General features: G+C 31.3%; 1 protein-coding gene across 4 annotated transcripts in view; it reads left to right on the forward strand.

The window, feature by feature from the left end:
- LOC130441850 (rho guanine nucleotide exchange factor 12) overlaps positions 1-22,932 on the forward strand; it is a 229,572-nt gene that overhangs the window by 134,825 nt on the left and 71,815 nt on the right. For all 4 annotated transcript variants that reach the window (XM_056775661.1, XM_056775664.1, XM_056775662.1 and 1 more), the window contains one exon: positions 14,955-15,108. In XM_056775661.1, coding sequence (XP_056631639.1) covers positions 14,955-15,108 — 154 coding nt within the window. The remainder of the gene's footprint in view (positions 1-14,954; positions 15,109-22,932) is intronic.

Raw genomic sequence — 22,932 nt, forward strand, 5'->3', positions numbered from 1 at the left:
TCTATCTAGGTAGACTATATTCCCTAAATATAACAACGAGTTATATTGGCAGTTTTATTGCATGTGATATTTATTGATTCTTCTTTAATCTAGAAATATTCATATTTATATTAGGTAACAAAAATTGTATAAAATTACATAGAATTACAACAGACGTAATGAAAATACCTCAGTTATATTATTGTAAATTAAGTATCTATATTTTTGTGTTTAAATCATGAAATTATATCGTGCACAATATTTACACGTTTATATAAACGCTATTTAAATAATCCGAATTTCTCTGCATTCTCCATTGTTTATTTTGTCACTAAAATAATTCTCTAAACAATCTGCAAACGCAAAACACACAAGGCGGAGATTAAATTATCTAATACAAAGAACAGATGTAAAATCATGCACAAAAATACCACGTTGCCAAGTTTATTACATGAAGCGTAATGGTGAAGAATACAACCGATTAATCATACTTCGTAATTAATCTACAGGGTGTCCCAGAAATTGCACGCCAGGCTGACACGGGAGGTAGATCGGCTTTAGATCTATCAAATAAAAGCAACATGACCTCAGTAAAAGTTTTTTAGTTTTCGAGATATTAACACTTTTAGGTTTTTCCAGAAAATCTCTACTTTTTGCCCTATTTTTGTCTGTTATGGGCATAAAAAACCTCTAATTTAAAATTCTTTTTTTTCTGGGCTACCACTAATAGTTGGTTGAGACAACCCAGTATTCATTTTAATAAAAAGTAGCACGACATTAACAAAAAAACAACTCAATCTTACCTTCTGTTTCAAAGCGTAAACCTTAACTAAAGTTTGGTTAGCGACTGTGAAAAAAAAATGTACCAGACTGAGTCAGAAAATGTTCTTAAAAACTAGCCTACTTAGTGCTCTTTAAAAAATGATATAATATTCATAGCTTTTTTTTACTAAAAATTAAATAATATCAAGTATAGTCATTGAAGTCGTACTACTTTCGCAATACTTCAAATAAAAAATAATACGTAATACAAAGTTAAGCCGACTTTTGTCTTCAACTTACAACTTTTTAGTTACTGTAATCGCTTTTTAGTTTAGCAATGTCTAATAGAGTTATCCATTATCCTTTTATAATTGTTGTTGTAGGCTGGCATCAAAATTATTTGGGTACAGAACATAGGGTTGTATTTTTTTTATTTTCATTAGATTTTACAATTACAACATTCAAATAAATATTTACCATTCAGATTTTACATTGAATAAACTATTATAGCAGATTTTCAAAATTTCTGCCACCTGCTCTTATGCATAACCTGCATCTTCTTAAAAACTGTGTCTTTAAACGTCCTAAACTTAAATTAGTAATTTCGCGAGCTGCTTCATTGATTCGTTGCCGCAATTCATCGACCGATCGAATTGGTTTACTGTACACTTTATCTTTTAAACATCCCCAGTAGAAAAAGTCCAGTGGGTTTAGGTCTGGGGAGCGTGGGGGCCACAAAATTGGTCCCAGCCGGCCAATCCATCTTCTTGGGTATGTGTCATCCAGATAAGCTCTAACTGCGCGGGCATAGTGAGCAGGGCACCCATCATTCAGTTTCTCAGTGATATGGAGACAAAAGAAGGCTGCACATTCAATTAAAACTATTATTTTTTAGTTTCTTAATTTCGAAGAATTACGACTTCAATGACAAAACGTGGTATTATTCAATTTTTAGTAAAAAAAACTATAAATGTTGTACCATTTTGGAAAGAGCATTAAGCAGGCTAGTTTTTAAGAACATTTTCTGACTCAGTCTGGTACATTTTTTTTTTCACAGTCGCTAACCAAACTTTAGTTAAGGTTTTCGCTTTGAAACAAAAGGTAAGATTGAGTTGTTTTTTTTGTTAATGTCGTGCTACTTTTTATTAAAATGAATACTGGGTTGTCTCAACCAACTATTAGTGGTAGCCCAGAAAAAAAAGAATTTTAAATTAGAGGTTTTTTATGCCCATAACAGATAAAAATAGGGCAAAAAGTAGAGATTTTCTGGAAAAACCTAAAAGTGTTAATATCTCGAAAACTAAAAAACTTTTACTGAGGTCATGTTGCTTTTATTTGATAGATCTAAAGCTGATCTACCTCCCGTGTCAGCCTGGCGTGCAATTTCTGGGACACCCAGTATATACTATATTTCTTTGAATATAGTATTTCCTTCTTTCTTAAAGCAATTGTATGAACTAATTTGTTAAAAGAAATGAATTTTTGTTTTTGAATTAGTACTTGTTCGAAAAAATAGCATCCGAACTTGCAGATTTTAATATAAGGGAGGACGAAGAACTGAATGTTCAAAACATGATAAATCTAAGACTTGTATAGTTTCATAAACATATTTATTATTAAAATTATCTTCCCTCCCATTGGTTAAATTAAGTTATTAAAATTAATTGGCTTGAAAAAAACTCTCAAACAAGCCCGTTTTTATCTTATACTCTTCGCAGCCTATTTATGACAATTTTAGCAAGTAATTCCAATGTTCGGATAATTCGAAATTCGATTTCAATAATCGTAACCAAGATTGATTTACTTTTTCGCAATTTCTGTTAATTTTTTCTGTTAATTTAGTTTTATGTACATGGGATATTCCTGTTTCGTCATAATTTAAAACTCCAGGGAATTACGTTATTCTCATTATAGATACTTACCAAAATATTTATTATTTCTTTGACAAACTGGTATGTCAAATCCATATTTAGTAGAGTAGCTCTTTTACTTCATTGTACCAAGGGCATTTCCTAATGTAATTTGTACCACTGTAAATTTTTTTGCAGTCAATATATTACCTTTTTTATAGCATCTTCTGATCATTTTTCATTTCTAGCTTTCCTTTTGCTCATTCTCAACATCTTGAAACAATAATTATCCTATGGGGTTAGAAGGTACCATGTTTCATAAACTCTAAAGCCCCTTCGTTTGTTTGGGATTTTAATTTAAAAGAAATATTAAATTAAATATTATTAAAAGAAATATTAAATTGGTCTTGCGTTTTTGCTTTGCCATGCATGCGTAGAGCGTCAAAACATTGCCAGAACTAGCCTAAGGTCATGTAGCTCTGTAAAAATTAATTTTATTTTCTAATAACTCTACTTATGTTTGACATTTAAAACTTGTCTCTCTGAACAATATTTTATCAATAAATGAGAAATCCATTTACTGTTAAATCCATTCTTTCAATTTTAAAGGAATGAAGAAAAAACTTTATAAATTGAAATATAAATGATGGAATCATCAGATCTGTTTTTATAAATGCTGCTAAATGATACTTTTTGCATAAATAAAGATGAATAATATAGCTTTTGTGAGATATTCATTGGAAAGTTTAGTTTGTATGTAACAGGTTTTGTGTCAGTATTTTTATAAATAACAGATTTTGGTATCTTCATAAGGTTTTCTAAATATCTTTACAACAGTTAGAGTATAAGTAATAACTTGTTTTCCTGGTAGATACGTGAAAGAATCAAAACCTTATGTATGTGTCGTTTGGAAGTTTTGAAGGCATGTTATGTATGTAGGTCAATAGGTGGCTTAGTGATAGCTGCTAGTGGCACAGCAAAGGATGTGAAATCAGTTGGTCGGTGAGTATGTCGAGCGAGATAAAAGTAACGCGTGTTAAGCAGCGTGCTTATATCAAAGTAACCGTTCTCAGAGGAATAAATGTCACAATGAATAGATAAAAGATCTTTGGAATAAGACCATACTATACAGTAGCGATCTATCAGCGTGCGGACTGACGTCTCAAGTACCGTCATCGAAAAGCTCATAAATGAAGTTAGACAATTGCCGTTACTGGAGTTAGAGAAAGCAAGTGGCATGAAAAAACGCACCGTCCACAAGACATTGCGTACTGAGCTACCGTATGGTAGGACGTTATTCCCAAGGGCTTTCACTATTTTACGGTGATATTGAATCGCATTTCTCCTTCGGGGAAAGGGTATTTTGATGTGAGCCAGCTATCACAGAACCATTTGTCGTATACCAGCAAAACTTTTACATGACACATACACGTTTGATCCATTCAAATACCCCATGAAATGCCATGACTTTTCCCGCAGCACAGCACAGCAAACTGTGTCTGAACTACAGCGGGACACGTCTGTAAGCTCGTGAGTGTCAATTTGCGTAATTGTATTCAATCTTATATTACAAAACTACGTGCTGTGCTGCGTTATCCTCACACTTGCTATACGTGTGCAAATTTGCACATTGCCTAATGGAGACTTCCTAAAAGCAACTGTAACAATATAGTTCATTTCATCTAAACGAAAGTTGGTCATTTTTCTTCAGACGCAGTAGTTATTTTACATAGACGTCCAGTTTTTATACTATCAACTACGTAATCGCACGAGTTGTTGATATTTTATAGCGTTAAATTTAGCCGACTCGACATTAAAATTAATACCTTTACCAACAGCTAATCAACTAAAAAAAAGTTGTAGAATAATGCTGTTATCATTGAATTTATTTACTTATAACGTCACCTTTTCAAATAATACCCAACAAATTATTTTTTATTGCAAACATCGATGAGTTCGTGTCAGCAGTAGATCGACAAGTACGTATCCTAGTGAATTCGTAACAGCGTTCATTAATCGAAATTATTTTTGCACGGTCAAGTAATGGCGAGGGTAGTGAACTATAATGTTAAAAAATCATGAAATAAATTGTTCGAATAGTGTAATTTAAACATAGTGAATTTATTTGTATAGTCACATGGTTAACAGACACGTCACATATTGATAACAAAAGTGTTGCGGAGAATTCCTGTGTAAACGATTATATATTTCTGGAAGAAAATTTAATTATATAATACGGCATCAATAAATTCCTATATTTCTAGTAATGGGTACTGTTCAACTGTACGGATACAATAAATTCAGTTATTTAGCTATACTTTCTTTTCATTCAAATTTTATTAACTGTCACTTTTAACTCAACTATGGCACATAAATACGAAATCAACTATAACGAATTCAAAAAACTAAACAATTAAGCATTTAAAATTGCTGTTATTAACTTGGTGGCATCAATAGGATTATTTCTATAGCTTTTCGCATCAGATGGATCAGCTGATTATGGATCCTGACCCAGAAAGCGAATTCACTCATGTCACTAATGTTCTGTGTTTTTGAGCTGCAAGTTGAAACCAATCAAGTTTTCTGTTATATCTTTGAGGAAAGCAAAATCTTGTATCCATATGAAATCTTCGAGTTCAGTAATACGTCCAACCCGGTCTTTAAAAGCTTTACCAATGCAGGAAGCAACTTTTCGATACATTGTGAAAGGCTGCCCATGTTAAGCCAACGAATGTATTTATGAACTAGCAGTCATCTCGAAAGTGTCTTAGCTCATATGTTATTACTAAGTCCTTTGCCCACTGTACCCAAGTACTTTACAACACAAAGCAATAAATTCCTTGTCCACGCCTACTATTGTAGAAGTTCTATGAATTCAATAGACTTTTTAAATCCTCTCATTTAAAAATCTCTGACTATCATTCTTACCAAAACGGCCAACTAAGCTTTATCAACTATATTACTTAACTCGTCGAGGAAATATAACTACAATAATCAAAGTGAGTTTTGAGCTGAAAAGTTCCATCAGAGTTCATAGTTTCAACTCTTCGCAATCACTGTATTATCAGAAATATGAAATAATACTTTATAGCAGATATAATCTCAGCTTTAATCAGCAATTTTAATCAACTCACCATCTTCGTACACTTTTTATTTTGTTGCGTTGATTCAGTGAATCGGTTTTTGCGTTTTTGCTTGAACTAGGTATTTTAAAAACAAATCAGGAAAACATTTTAACGCAAACGTATGAATTAAAAACAGACTTAACCTGACACTGGTAACAGAGCTGACTGCGTATTGCGCTGTAAAGTGGTTTACATAGTTTCGTCATAAAATATCACAATATTACTCTGCCAGATAGTAATTATTTTAATTGATACAAGAATTTCCCCAACAAATCATTTCCCTCGCCGTTTAGCAATGCAAAAATGATTTAATTAATGATCTGACGCGACTTATTCTAATATACCATCTTGATTTATCAGAGGAATGTGACTAATCATAGTGTGAATATGTGGTCGAAACAACAGGATACGCGTAACACCAATAAAAATATGACATCATTTAAAAATAAGATAACCAACCGGAAACGGAAAAACTCGAAGACTAGAACTACAGCAACCGAAACCGTTGTCAGTCCCGATACAGATTTAGCATCAAAGTCAAAACAAACCGAAGAGAAGCAAAAGCAGACAAAGTCAGGTAAAAACAGAAATAGAAATAGGAACAAAAAATCAACCGAAAATACCGATGAGTTAAAAAGTGGTAAGCCGACAATCAATCAGCAAAAATCGAAAGATAAAAACGGTGAGGTCATTAAAAATGACCTTGAAAATGCAGATGTTGTGCTTCGTAATCCAACAAACATCAAAAGAACTAACAGTAATAATTCAATTAAAAGATACAGCGACAGTATTGTCATAGATAATGACAACGGACAAATAAAGCTTAGAGAAGAAAGTGATGTAGTCCCGCCCAACTTAACTCGGGCAGTAAGTGGCTTTTTCATTATAGACCAGGCAAAAAAAGCCAGAAGACTGAGCGATCTCTTTCGACCTCACAGTACGATGAAACTCTCAGTGAGTACTGAAAATATAAACCTCAAAAATAATATGAAATCAGATGAAGCTAGTGTTAGAGAAGAAAAGAAAAGTGAAGAACTCGTCCGCCAAAATAGTGTCAACGTTAAAGGAGACTCTAGTAAACGTGGTGATAAAAACGGTTCCAATAAAGTTTCTTCGAAAAACTTAAATAAGGGCAATAATTCGAGTGCTAGCTCAAACTCTTATCTCAAACGGGTAAGATCAAAAATCTACAAAACTAAATCGGAACAATCTGTGGATGAAGTTGATGCTTCTTCTAAATCTAGAAAGCTGAAACCCAAGAAAAGCAACGAAATAAGTAGTAGTAGAATACCCGAAGATGAAGTAGCAGTATTAAGTCCCAATGGGTTGCGATCGTCGATAACAAATTTTGATTTTCGTTTAACCCGACAAACTTCCAATTTGGAACGCGTGAGACCAAAAACCACGGACTCTGATTCTATTCCGAATGAGAAACCCGTTCTAGCTAAAGCCAAATCGAGTAGTTCTATAAATTTGAGTTTATTAAGGGCGCGTAGAAATCAACTTATGGAAAAAGTTGCGTCAAAGTTCGGTTCTAAAGACGTTCATGACGAATTTGATTTCATAACGTTCGGTAACGTACCTGGATTCGGTAGTGTGAACAATTTAAACGGAATATTCGGATCTCAGACAAGTTTGCAGAAACAACCGAGTTGGCTGCATATACACAAGGAAGAGAAAGGTATCGTAAGATTTTTATAATCATATATAAATTTTATGTTTATGTGTACGTTATGTTTATTATCTTTTATTTATTAAGATAACGTAGGTAAATAAGAAGTAATATTAGTTAATTTTCGAATTATATAATTAAATATTGAATTGATGAAGATAAAACTGAGCTAGTTCTTTGCAGAATGGATAGATACCCACACCAAGAAAATTTTATTATATGACTACGAGGGTTGTTTGAAATGTTTCCAACCCAAAAAAAGAAATGAAATTTTTTTCTATAATTTTTTTTAACATGATGTCTTTTTAAGTCTATACACTTTTTTCAGCGATAATCAAACCTATTTAACCCTTCAAAATAATAGTTGCCGTCTTTATCCTCAAAATAGGCGTTTACTTATGCAGTAACTTTCTCGTCTGATGAAAATCTTTTTTGCCTTGGTTGCAAAGCACCGGTCGCCATCATTTTTCCGGTCGATCAAACCGTTTGCAGGTTCGCAATTTGCAATCTACTGTCACATATATTATAATTGTACATTCAAGATTTAATACAATATTTGCATCTAAGTACATGATCATTTCAATTTCATAGAAATATATTATAATTATTTAAATAAACACTATAGTCAATTTATTTCCACTTATCCGAAAGCTCCATGTAAATTACTGAAAATTGGATTGTTCTTATGGAGCCTATTGAAATTTCAAATCCGTTTAAAAAATTAAGCACCCAGATTTAGCAACCTCAACTCCAATTAGCGCTTGTATATTGAACCTAATTAAATAGATCCCGTTTTCAGTTATATCATTAAAAATAAACGGAACAAAAATCTCTTCTCAAAACTAAAAAATTAATTTTGTGGAACACCAAATTTCAATTGTTAAACTAACATTGAAATTTATTAGATTGAATTAGATTGTGTTCAACCTTGACATCTTCTCAATACACTATATGTATCTGATATTATATTTTTGCTTCTTTGTATCGAATGTAGTGTTAGTTTTACAGCTTTCATTTTTTACAAGATTATAAACAAGCTCTATTTCAAAATAGCCAAGTATTCAAAAAGTGCAGAAACTTTGAATTGAGATAAAAGCTCTTATAATCAGAAAATCTTCATCTGAATATAGTAAAGTATATTTCCTCAGTTTAATCAAGAAAGACTATTTCCATCTTGGTAGGTTTTAATATGTGTAATTTACGATGAAATGTTTGGAAAATGCTAACATTAATTTGCTAGCACAAAACTTCACAAGAAATATTTATAGGTTTTTCTATTACAGATTATAGAAAATCTTAACAAAAAATACAAGTACACCCAACAATTCATCATCATCATCATTTTAAATAGCACCCCTTGGAGTAAAGGGCGCCTGTCGGTGTTTAAGCATCTGTGGTAAAACGATGCAATATCTATCCTCATGCGTGGTTTTGTAGGTTTCTTTCAACTTTGTTGACGAGGAGTCTTCATTTTCTTCTGTTTTTGGCTATTTCTGTAGGTTTTTCCATGTTGAGTTTATCTGTTTTAGCTATTTCTTGATAGTTCTCCATGTTCGTACAGGTCTTCCTCGTTTTCTTCTGTTTGTTGTATTACAATTCAATGCTTGTCTTGTTACGTTTATTGCTAGTTTCCGTAGTGTATGAACGATCCATCTCCATTTTCGTTTCGTAACCGCTACGTCTATTTTCTCTTCTTTCGTAATGTTCTCTACAGATGTTCATATCTTATCCTATTTAGCCAAAAAATTTTGTTGATGAACGCTTGAGTTTTCTGGAACAACTTTCTATTATATGTCGCCCCATATAACAGAATAGATTTTACATTGCTCTGAAACAGTCTCAATTTTGTTGTTCCTGAAATACTTGTTGAAGACCATATTTTACACAAGTCGTCGTTTTTTATGTTATATATCTCTAGCAAGTCTTCTCTTAGGTGTACTTCGTATGTTTAGTAATTGGTATTTTAAATATTTTCTTTCTTTTATTTTGGCCTTCGTTTCTGCTGTTATTCACGGTGGTCTTTTTGGTTTTTATAACCCATTGTTTTTGCTGTAGTCTCTCTAAATATGACTGTGTGATTTCCAATGGCGTTTACATCGTGATTTGTCATACACACTTGGATTTGAGACGAATATTAAGCTGCGGTAGCCATTTCATAGGACACGAACCGGACTGGGCCCATAATTTTTTGCCCAAATATTAATTTTGTTGTTTATACCGTTACCGAGATAACGCAAGGCCCCGTAGCGTAATATTAAGCTGCGGTAGCCATACAGTATATTTTGGTAACAAAATATACAGACCTGTCGGCATATTCTTTTATCTCTATTGTGTGTTCTCTCTTAAATTTGTATAATAGTAAAGATATTTATTCGTAGAATTCTGGTTTAATTTCGTCGTTTTGTTAGTTTTTCGCATATACATCAATCATTGGCAAGTTTCTAAATTTTGTCTTAAATCTGACCCATATGATTCTCTCAGATACGTTTTCAAAATCTAGAAGTGTCGAGGTTATTTCTTTGTATAACATGAAAGCTACTCTTTTCCTTTGTCTGAATATATTCTACTTTGTGTCACTTAATGATAGAATACTTATTTCGTAGTCTCTCATTTCTTTTTATATTTGGTATACGAGCCCCGTCCCTTTTCAGTTGGCCGAATTGAAAAAAATTACTAATTATTGCTTTTTCAGCTATTAAAAACCGGTAAATTACAAACCAAAAAAAAAACAAAAACCAAATGTAATCAGAAAAGCTTAAATATTAAACATACTTTTAAAAGTTACCATTGCGTAACATCCCCTTCATTTTTGTAATAAATCTGGACTACTTGAAATCCACTCTAAAAGAGGAATATTGTTGTCTGAAAACCATTTTAAGGCCTTTATGGCACGCTGCTCCATCATGCTGAAAAATAAAGGCTTTCCCAGCGGTTAAAGTTACTTCTCTTGTTGGCAACAATGATTCTTCTCAAATATCCACTCCTCTTGCAGATATCGAGCCCCACACCATCACAGATGCCGAAAATTTTACTTTCCGCTTCAAACAATCTGGATGAAAAGCTTCATTTTTTTGTCGAATAACTCTACTTCGATCGTCACCCACGAAAACTTCAAAACGAGACTCATCACTCCAATATATACAGCTCCACTGTTCAAAATTCCAATTTTTATGCTCTTTGGCCCATTTAAGTCTATTTTTCTTTTGGATTTGAGTCAATAATGGCTTTTCCTTGGCCTATGTAAAGAAAATTTAAATTTAGAAAAATATGCATCAAACTAAGGTGTTACCAAATTCACCTTGTATGTCCGAAATCCTAATTTTTCAGCCTCTCTGTGACTGCATTACTCCAAAGTACACTTAGTTGACCATAGTTAGCACATCTGTTTTGTTGAATTATTCTTTTTAACGCTCGTTTATCTTTGTCTGACAATTTCGATTTTCTTACGTACCGGTGTTTAGGGATAATCGAACCATTTGCTTTATACCAGCCAACTACTACATTCATCCATTTCATCATTTAGTTTCCTTTTATTAGATTGTATATCATTTCTGTAGTATTCTTTTTTTGATTTATTGTATTTATATCTCTGATCTTATTTCCTTGTAAATTTTTGTTTTAATTTATTTTCTTTTGTCCATTTGCTTGTCCAGTTTCTGTTAGTTTTAGTTTTTTTGGATTTATGCGTGTTAATTTTGCGATTTTCCGATTCTATTCTTGTTATTCTTCGCTAAATGGTGACCATTGACTGGTTTTTTGTTTTTTCTTTTCTTCTAATTTTTCCATATTTCCTATATATCCACTATTTCCCCATCTATAATTAGTTTGTCATATGTTATATTTGCTCTATGTCTTTTGTTTCTGACTGCTTTTAGTTGCGGTAGTAATCGATTCCTCGTTTTATGTACTTATTTTCTGTAGTCTTCTGTGATCCATATACTTCTACCTTTCAACTCTTTTGTTTCTTTGTGTCTCCTATATATTCTCTGCTGGTGTTTATAACACCAACCCACTGACGAAATTTGGGTCTCGAGGAAATAACTTTTGTTCGTAGTAATTCCTTGTCTGATAATATTACTTTAAGTCGGTATCAAAGGTCAGTTACTTATAATTAAACTACTGTTCGTAACTTTTGTCTTCTCCACTTTTGGAATAAATATAATTTTTTCATTATAAAATTCATAAATCAATCAATGTTGGCTAATACTTTCGTAATCCTACTTATATCAAAAAATTTTCATTTATTTGAGTTACTTCCCACTAAAATCTTAATTTAATGGTTACACGACTTTAATCACACACACGCGCGATACCGTACAATTTACATTGCACATATTTGAAGTGACTGCCAATCATGGTTCAATAAAGATCTTCCGTATATCTCTGGCTGAAAGCACTAGCTAACAGAATCAAAGTAACCCCTGCTACAAGGGCTCCAGGGCATACCATGCAAAGAAGCTGACAACCTTGCTAAAAAGAGAGCCAGAGCCCTACATTAGCCTTAGTAGATGTCACGCAAACAACGAACGGAATAAACTGAACAGATTATACTATACCCTCTCAAACTTTGGTGGTTAGTAATTAATATTATAACTTGTATAGAAATGAAAACTTGTTTGAAATGTTTTGCTAACACTACTTTATTTTACATGTTAACTATAAAAGTGTTGAATATTTTATGACAAGTATATCGTGATTCATTGAAGGTTGTTGTTAACAAGAACAAAATTAAAATTGTGGAATTCCAGTAAATAAGCTTTCAGGATTTATATGGAGTACAGTGTCGCAATTATACGCTTGACTAACTGTACTTATTTTTGTTATAAAATAACAGTCGATCTGGCCTACAACATTTATCATATATCAATGCTAAGAGACAATTATACATTTGACCTTTTAAAGACCATAACATAAAAATGTTTTCAAGTGTTATTATGCTTCTAAGCAACGTTGTCAAGTTGTCTTATGCCAATGCGGGCTATAACCAATTAGTTCAGGCTATTTCACCTCCAATTTCCATGAACCTGCATCGATTTTAATGAAATTAACAGAAATACCTCAAAAAGCGAAATCTATCCTACGCCCTATGGTGAGTTCCACCCCAACTGGGAAGTGAAAATTGTTATGTAAAAAATAACCGCAGAAATTGATAGAGGACCAAATTTTTTTGCAAAATATGTTCTTGGCATTTTTTTTGAAAAATCAATAGTTTTTTAGTTATGCGCGATTGAAAACTTGAATTTATTTGAAAGAAAAACACGTTCTCAATCGATTTTCCATGAATAATGGGAATACTTATGATTTTATCAGAAAAAGTGTAAGAAGTGAAGTTAATAAAAAAACAAGGAGATCGTTCTGTTAAATTTGCTTGAGGCATTATACAAACCGAGTTATAATTTTTTTGAATGTTGAATATTTTTATCGAACGAATTTTTTTAAAATTCAACTCTTCATTTTCTGTTCTTTCATCGTATGAATAACTGCCTTTTTTCCAGTTTTCAGGCTTCAAATTATTTACAACCTCCAAAAACAACTGTTTAACGTCACTCATTTTAAAAGGTGCTTTTCGCAATGATACGGTTGGAGATCTAACCACAGTTATTCCACAATTTTTCGCAATTTTATATTCATCCAATTTCTCCTTACGAAGAGAACAAAAATTAGAATTCTTGTATCACCGAACCGAAATGGAACTGGATATTCTTTGAATTTAACCAATTTCGTAGATCTTTTTTAACCTCTGAAGTGCAATCGGTTGTGGGCAATTATTCTAAAAGTCTCGAGAGATAACTTGCATTATCTATTACTATAACATAGTTCTGAGGGAGAAAATCTATCATTTGTTCAAAACATTCTTTAAAGACATCAGCATTCATGACTTCTTAGTAGTCATCGGTACGAGAAGATTCGAAAGTCAATAAACCACTTTTAACAAAACCGTTTGAACTATACTATTATCAATCTGCACCCCTTTCCTGCCTATCTTCGAGTTTTAACAGTTTCATCTTGCCAATATTTATTTGGTGTATGTTTCTCGTTGATTCATCTTGTATAAGAATAAAATATATTTCTTCTCTGGTTTCTCATTTATTTTATAGTCCTTATTCCAGGTTAATCCTTATCATTTCGAACCGTGGCAAGAACTTTGTTTACTGTTAGAAATTCTTCGAAGTCTTTCTTTCAAATGATTTTCCATTTGAAATTTGAACTAAACTGTTAAAAATACACAACTTGGAAAAACCTACAATCGTATTTGCGGTGATATTTGGAAGAGATAAACAAAATTTTGCTAGTGGTCATAGGTGAAGACTTCGCTGAAATATTTGAGAAATTGCTGTAAATAGGAGTTGCACCATTATTATTAACTAAGATACATTTTCAAAATATAATTCTTTTCAAAAATTTCCAATATTGTGAAATAAATTGAACAGTGTGGTAAAGCATTAGATTATTGGTTTCAACTGAGACATCATCCTTTCAAAATTAGGAACGTTACAAAAATAGGACACATAATTCATATATCTATCTAATCAGTCGAGAAAAGTTATTGCCGGTGCACACGCTTCCACAATGTTTGTTTTTCGAAAATTTGTTATTTTGTTTTAGATAAATAATTAAGAGTTTTTACAATTATTTCCATCTTTTTGTACAAAAAAGGAAAAACACTTGAATATATGAATACAAGAAAAAATTTGTTGGAATGGTTTAATCCCATTATTAACTTTTTCTCTTGATTCCTCAAAAAATCTGCAAGTACATTTGTAACTCATGGTATATGAAAATTTTACAACATATTTCATAATTTTCATATGATTCTAGGCAGTTCAAAGTATCATTATCCGTTCTTAAGTGAAAAGCCATATTTTCACACGCTAGGTCCTTTTATGGATGACATAAAAAACATGGCAGATAGTTTAGTGCTGTAAACCTCTTAAAAATTACTCTATCGTTCTCGTAAATTACGTTCATATGAAGGGGATCAGTAGCGAAGTGAGGTATGTGGGGTCAACGGATTTGTAGAAAATACAGAATAAGTAAATGAAAAATATAAGGTTTAAGTAGATTATAGTTTTTGGTAAAGCTAGTATCTGGGATCCCAAAATTGAGACTTGTGTTACTTTTGTAGCGAAGAAAATATATTGCTGTCATTTTGAGATTGAAAAAAAACTGAATTTGAAATAACCTTCGACGAAGTTTCAACGTATTGGCTGTATAGTATTAAGAATTACTTACGACCTTTATGATACTAATTGATGTGAATGAAGGTCAGCTTCTACAACTAAAGGATGTTAACACATACAATGCATCATATTATTCTTATGTTCTTTCCATAGTATTTAATATAAAAAGTTGAAATGTTTGCGTAACAAGTTGAAATAAGTAATAATTGAATAAGATTTGTGGTAATGATAATTCCACTCTGTAAATATTTAAATGGTTTCTACGTATAGTTTGACCTTTTATAACGTTTCTGATAAATTGTATATTATTAGTTATAATTTTTGTAGTTTTTATACTTTGTTGTGATTTATTTAGGGTATTAATTATTTTTCTTTGTTTTCGTAGAAGTAAAACAAACACAGCCTGTGTCTCGGAGCGGATCTGACAGAAGACCGGATGCGGTACGTGAAGAGGGTCTAAAACATCAAGAATCATCAAAAACAGAGTCCTCTTCTCACGATATACCCAATGATAGATTAGAAGCCGCCAATATGGTTAGGTATGTGGAAAAACTCATATTATTAAAAGCGATTTTAATAGGTATTATACAGTGCGTACGAGAAATATGGAAACGTTATAATGTTTCAAAACGAATAGCCATATTTCAACGCCTAATAACTATTTTTTTTTGGGTTTTGCAAAAAGGAAACGTAGTGTTAGGTACCTTATTTTACATTTTACATTCGAAGATAGTATAATCAGTCTAAAGATACTGGTTGCATGTAAAGGGGCCAGCAGAAGTTAGTAAGTATTGAACGAGTGCAAGAGTCTCATAATTAATTTAAATAGATTTGTTCAGTTAGTCGTGAGTGAGAGCTATTCTAACGACCAGAATTTTACGGGAATACTCACAATTACATCCTCATAATTTGCAATTATTCTTAAGCCACAAGTATCGGTTTACGTGCTAACCTCTTCAACAAAATGTTGCTTCATAACTAACAATATATTTTTTGGATCATGTCAGTGAGGAACGACTTTTCTTCTTGGTGAACGTTATGCATATTTTTTGTGCTATATCCTAGTGAACAGTTTATGAATCTTTCTTTTATGGTGAAATTTCTTACATTTATACTCTATAACCAAGGATATTTCCACAGTTGGAAGAAGACAAACCAGAGAACTTTTACAGCAATGACGTTACTGAAAAAGTGTATAAATGACTGGATACTGTTACCCGATCTGACGACGTGTGATTTTACCTGTGTATATGAGGTGATTAAGAACCGGTATTGAAACAGCTATTGCAACGATTACTTATTAACTTTCGAGAAGAACTCGTATATCATTTGATGTGTGCTGTGTGGCGAATGATGCCCGCATTAAACACTTTTATTTGAAACTGTTTGAGTTGTTCTTTCGTTTAATGTTATATTTAAATTACATTAAATTTAATGTGATAAAAACTACAAAGCGCTAAAACCACACTATTACTTTTGAAACACACATAATACCTTTCATATTGTTTAGTAGATGCGGTATTCTTTCACACTCACTTACCAAATGATGGATGTAGTTCCTGAAAAAGCCTATTTTTGTGTAGGACATATATTTTAATTAGAATATCACAGATAGAGTCGGACATAAAAGATTTAAAGTTAATTATATCTTTGTTTTGCACATTAAACTTGGAATTTACTCTTAGCCTTTTATAAATTATTTATTTTACGTTCGGTTGATGGAGTAGTTCAGGTAGTAAATTAATGATCAAGTTAAAACTTACTTTATCCACTAGATTTTAATTTATATCAAAATTCGTACCATATTTACATAATTTCTCTCAATAATTTGTGATAACAGTTGATGTATCTGATCTTGAAGTTAATCCCATTGTTATATTTTTTATTTATCCTTCAGAATATTATATAAATAATATGGATTTTTTTAGCCTTGACCAGTTTGTCGGTTTATCAAACAATATTTCAATTTGTTTAAAATTATTAATACAATTAATGAATAGCATTCAAAGTTATTAATCAATATTTCAACATGATGCCGATAATACAAACATACTGTATGCAATTTACATGTTGTACCTTGACTCACATAAAAGTAATAAATCAAGATTAAAGTTATTGTAGCTTAATTGTAATTTATGGAAGTACCTGAAAACTTAGCGATAAATGCTTCCAAGACAGATTTTTACCACAGAAACATTTGGAAAAGAACTTCTAAATGATTTATAAGTAATTGAAGGACATGACCAGAATAAATTGTTATTTTTGTTTAAATTCGGATTTCTAAATGGGCTTAGATTTTAATGTTCAAAAATGTGTCTAATTATGAACGAAAAATTAGAGAAAATTCAAATATATAAATAAAACAAAGTATGAATATGAGAATATGAGACATCTATGTCCCTAAAAATTTACTGTTTAGACCAAAATTTTGGAGGGCTTTATCATACTGAATGCATTATTTGCACTACCACAACACCAACACTCCCAATTGCACTCTCTCATGCGCGTTTCGATAACCAAGTTGTAGTCTTCAGAAAATAAAAGAAAACTAGTTTATCTTCCGTTTCTAAATAAAAATCATTATATTCCCACTTGTTGTTAAATCAAAAGTAACTAGAATTCTCTGTAGACTTGTAACAGGCAAATAATAGAAATATTACCAAACCAATAAAGTTGCAATTACGTGACCTTTCATGTATTGATCAGCTGAGCTTTACTCGCTCATGCTTTTTATTATCAAGGCATATTGCGTATTTAATTCCACGTTGTCTTTTTCCATTTCAAGCAGCCTTTAAAAGCAACTAGGTAATGTGTACATTCTTCTGAAATGCTTGATTATATTTCCATTTCAAATTACAAATTATTGTTGGTCAGTAACATCTTCATTAATTGTTGAAAATATATTGCGTGGGCCTTTTATGATATATATGGATAATAAGGGTTTTTCATCCAGTACTTCCTTTTATGTTCTGATATTGATGAAATTGAAGGTCAGATTTTAAGTATCTAAATTTGTTTATATAGAACCGATAAAATGATAGTACTAACTGTACACATCTAAATTAGTGGTAACTGATAATACACAATAATCTCGCGGAAGATTAGATTAGTATCGATTGCAACCTACAAATTATTTCATGGAATTGTATCAGTCTTTTCGGTGTTTTATTTCTCTTTAATAATTTTTACGTCCGAAAATTACACGCGGTAGGAGTCAGTACTAAAATTTATGTAGTTTTAAACAGTTTATATATGAGAAATTCCATTCGCAGGTAGTAGAATAACTCATAAATACAGAATAGTTTAGTTTACCTACTACGTTAACTATAGTACCCGTTTCAAAACTCATCTTCTACCTTTATTCCACGTTTATATTCCCCTTTTGCTTTGTAATTCGAAATATATTTAAAGGATGTTTTATTTATTTTCTAAAATAAGGTTATGATGACCTTGTAAAATGTTGATTGATTTGACATAAAAATTACAGAGAGAGCACTGTGGCATTGTCATCAGTTTTGAAAAAATAGTGTTGTATTTCCCGAATTCCATTTATTCACTTCTAAGATTCGTAGAAATCAGACAAATTGAGTGTCTAATATTGGCAGAATGTTCTAATTATCTCAAAATACTGACTCACATCGTAGTTTCGGTATTCGAAAGTAAGCTAAAAGTGACGGTATGTGGCCTGATGAAGTAATGTTCGCTCGAAATATTTTGGTGAGGAAAAAGAAAAAATTCTTACAGAAATCTAGGTGCGTTCAGAGTTGTTCAAGCCTATATTTATACGCTATTTATGAATCTGTTAACTAAATTTGAGAATAGGTTTCATATTCGTTTATACTGCCGACGTTCATAAAGTTCTTTTTATTTAAATAATAAAGAGCAATTACGTAAGAGATAATATATTAAGTTCTTACATAAAACGAGCGTTGCTACTTAAATTTTGAGATAGACAAATAAAAACAAATATTTTTAATTGGATATGGCTTCATTGTTTTTCAAAATATTCTCCATTGAGATCAATACACTTTTTCATGCATTTGAACCAATTGTCGAAACATTTTTTTCCATTCCGATTGAGGTACGCTTCCTCAGTTGTAGAAAAAACGTTGTCCTCGTAATTCATTTTCGATCTGCAGGAATAAAAAGAAATCATTGGGTGTCAAACAACGACTGACTGACTAACGGATGACCCAATTAATGTTTTGACTGTTCAAAAACGTTTTTGTTTGAAATAATGTGTGAGAGTTCGCCTTGTGGTTGAGAACGATCCGTCTTCTGCGATTTGTTTCCCTGATTTTTTCGATCACTTCTGGCACACAAATGCTAGTGTACCATTTAGAATAAATTGTTCCACGTTCCTTTAATGGAACGGTGGCGACATGTCCAGGCATTCCGAAAATATAATCGATCATTTGTCTTGTAGTGATTCGTGCGTGAACAACTTTTGTTGGATTTGACTAGTCATGAAAGACCCTTAGGCCCCTTTCACACCAAACGAATCCGAATCAATCTGGATCACTCCGAATAAAGTTGAATCTGATTCGTCATCTCCACTCTTTCACACCAGCTGAATCAACCTGAATCTATAAAAATTCTTCCATCTTCTTTTTATTTTCCTTCTTTTAGTTGCTTTTGAGCTATCATCAAGGACGCAGTTGTTTTAAATGCAATAGTGTTTCGTAGGAGGCAACGACGGAAACAGAAAATAAGAAAAGTGTGGATACATCACATAAATAGGAAAAGGCCGGATTTTGGTATGTTTCATCATTTACATCCTGACCTACAAAATGATGAGAAGAAATTCTATGACTTCTTCCGAATTTTCCTCCACGCAGAAGATATGAGATTTCTGTTACTGTGATTTTTATCACTGGCGTCATAAATCGCACTATTAATAACTCCACTTCCATCTCGTATGGTTGTTGATTCAAGACTGACCGGACGAGGAATCTGACAGGTTGAATCAAGTGCGACCTCGAATTAAACCTGATTGAACCAGATTCGTCCGGTCTGAAGGCGGGAAAAGAGTCCCTTCACATTTAAATGGAGCGCTCGAAGCTGAATCTTGGTCAATCAGATTCATTGGTGTGATTTCGTTTGAAGTGAAAGGGCCATTACAGTCGATTGTTGATATTCATCATCAAAAGTCGAAACGAGTTGATCGGCACACTGCTGTTGATTTAATCCACGTTGAAAGTCATAGAAAATCAGTGCATAGAAAAGTTCGCGATTTAATTCCATGTTTTAACCAAGATGAATTTTTCAATTATCTGTAAACAATTCAAATAGCATTCGTATGACAGTACATTCATCATTGAAAATTTCAAATTTTATTATGGCAATGTAAGATTTGACATATTCACATCAGTGTTGTCATATCACAAAACTTAAGTAGCAACCCTCGTATAAAATGATTTATTTCATTAATTAATTATGAATACCACTTTTTATTACGCAATGAGTTCAACAAACGATAAATTTGTTGTAGTAAATATAAAAAGATCATTTCTACCCTAGTATGCCAGTGAATTAATGCAATCAGCTGTTACGATTGTTTTTATTTTACGTTCAAATATTATTAATTTCCAGAACATGGTTATCAATGATTAATTTTTATGAGTAGGAATATTGACAGCCTACTGAGGGGCCTACAATATGAGAAATATGTATGAATGTATAACAGTAATAAAATTTTACTTACAATCATTAATTAAAATTTCCCGTGATTTTTGATAGTATTTAATGCTTGTATAAATTTTCAAACTCAAAGAATTCAATATTCAAGTTGACGTTGATAGAAATATTGATTAATTGAAATTTTGAATCTGGTTAATATAGGAATTTTCATTAATTTTTGATTGGTTAGATTATGAATGACGTTAAATTTTTATAGGTTAGATAAGAATAAGTTTTAGTAAATTAAGTTTAATATTGATTGGAAAATTTATGGATAACATTAAATTTCAATAGGTTAGGTCGTTATGAAAGTAGTTGAATATTCATTGACTAGAATAGAAATGACAATAAATTTTATAGGTTAGGTCGTTATAAGTGAAATTGAAATTTATAGGTTAGGTGAGGTTAGTTGGTTGTTATAGAATTTGTTTTTTCAAAATCTAAAAGATATTTATAAATTACACTAAGGCTATTTAAATCAGTTTTCTTATTAATGCATTGATCATTTTGGGCAATATATGTTGTTTCTAAAAATAAACGTTTTTTGTAGTTTTTTTCAGTTGTCCAAACTTTGGCAGATTCATAATTCATATTTTGTCCTTCAGATAGACATGAGTCGCTAATAAATATCTATCAGGATATAATCTGCTATCACTCTTGTGAGAAGTTATGCGACTGATCAGTGACCTTTTCGACTGACCAATGTACTCTTTGTCATAATTTGAACAAGACATTTCATATACTATGCTAGGCAATTTATTGATTGGTGTTTTATCTTCTCCTTTAGTAAAAGTAAATTGAATATTAAGTGTTTGACTGTATGCTAATTTAATATTGTGTTATCTAAAGATTCCAGAAAGTTTAGGAGTAACTGATTTTATATATGGTAAAGGTGTATAAATATATAGCATATAGAAATGTTAGAACGACCTAACCTATAAAATTTATTATCAAAATCACCGGAATACTAATTAATTAATTATTGTAAGTAAAATTTTATTATTGTTATACATTCATACATATTTCTTATATTATATTTGACCATAATTTGAGTCCCAGACGATGAATACATAAGTATTTGAAAGCCCAGAAAATATATTGAAGTTAGTCCACTTTGGTGTTTCTTTGCCACGTTCGCAATATAAAAAGCGTTCTTGATTTTAGGTCTATTCTGTTTCAAAATTACTTTTTTTTAATAGTTTTTAAAAGAACGATAAATTTTGAAGTTTCGATTTTTCTTTGAGTTTTTATTAAAATATGATATTGACACTGACAATTTGCTTGTTTATATTGAACTATAGATCACCTTCATCATGAATACCAAAATAAGGATAAAATCAATTTAGAACTTTGTTCCAATAAGAAAAATTAATTTTTCCTTGGTTTCCACGTCTCAAATATATTAAATTTATTAGAATTTACAAAATAGAGCTATAAATTTTACTTAAATTATTTAGATCTTTTTTTATCATTTATAGCTTTTTCGTTCTTATGAATGTGAACCATTTCCAAAAATTCTCTTTTGTATGTATGTTTTTTTGATATTTCATGGTTCGTTAATGCAGTTCTATTTTTTGTATCTTATTGATGACCTCTTAGTCTATTTAGGATCTGACAGTTGGATAGATCTATCAGCCAAACTTATTATCACTTTTTTTGTGACATGGATGAAATGAATTGAAGTTTAAATATCTAGAGGACCAAGTTGGTTTCTGAAATTTGGAATTTGACTGAAATACCATCAATTTGTTTGTATATTTCATTTTCATATTGAAATATGTTTTTGTAAGTATGAGTTCTATCGCTTTTATAAATTCATTTTGAGGTATTTCTGTATATTCTTTCATTTTGGCCCATTTTTTCTTAAATATATTTTTCACAATGTTAATAGGAATATTTGTATAAAAAGTAACCACATCTAACGAAACAAATGCATATTCGTTAGGAATTTTTATATTTTTAATTTTTTCTTTGAAATCCTATAGTAGTTGTTTTGATATATATTTTTGTTTTCAAAATATCTTTCAAATAATTAGATAATGGGGTGAGAGGAGTTTGAATAATTGAAACAATCGGTCGAAGGGAAATGTCAGGTTTGTGGAGTTTTGGGAAACCATATATTTTAGGGGGTAAGGCATTTTGAATTTTCAATTTTTTTGCATCTGATAACGAAATAAAAAGTTGTTTTTTTCACGATCTGATTAGATCATTATTTTGTTTTTGATAAGAATTCGTAGGGTCTTTAATTTTTTTGTAAGTTGTCTTTTCGTTTAATAATTTCATCATTTTATTATTATTGTCTTCTGATTTCATGGTAACAGTTTTATTAGATTTATCTGCTTTAAAAATTTTGAGATTTCTATTTTTATTTATGAATTCTTTGATTTTAGTTATATTTTGAGGTTCGATATTGTTTTGTTTTTCAATTTATCTTTGAAATTAGTGATAATATTACAAGTATCAGATCTTATTTCATTTTGAATTTCGTTATTTGGATGATTGGTGTTGCATTCAATATTACATAAGATATTTGTCACAGGTAATTCTTTGTCACTAGAAATATTTCGAGCAAAATTTGGATCTAAAGATAAAACTTCTTTTACTCCATCTGGTATGAGAGTATCAGTTAAATTCTCGATCCATTTTGATTTTATTTCATTTGTATTTGCAAGAATTGGTCTAAA

The sequence above is a fragment of the Diorhabda sublineata genome, chromosome 3 (assembly GCF_026230105.1).
Source record: "Diorhabda sublineata isolate icDioSubl1.1 chromosome 3, icDioSubl1.1, whole genome shotgun sequence".
In the NCBI taxonomy this organism is placed as follows: Eukaryota; Metazoa; Arthropoda; class Insecta; order Coleoptera; family Chrysomelidae; genus Diorhabda; species Diorhabda sublineata.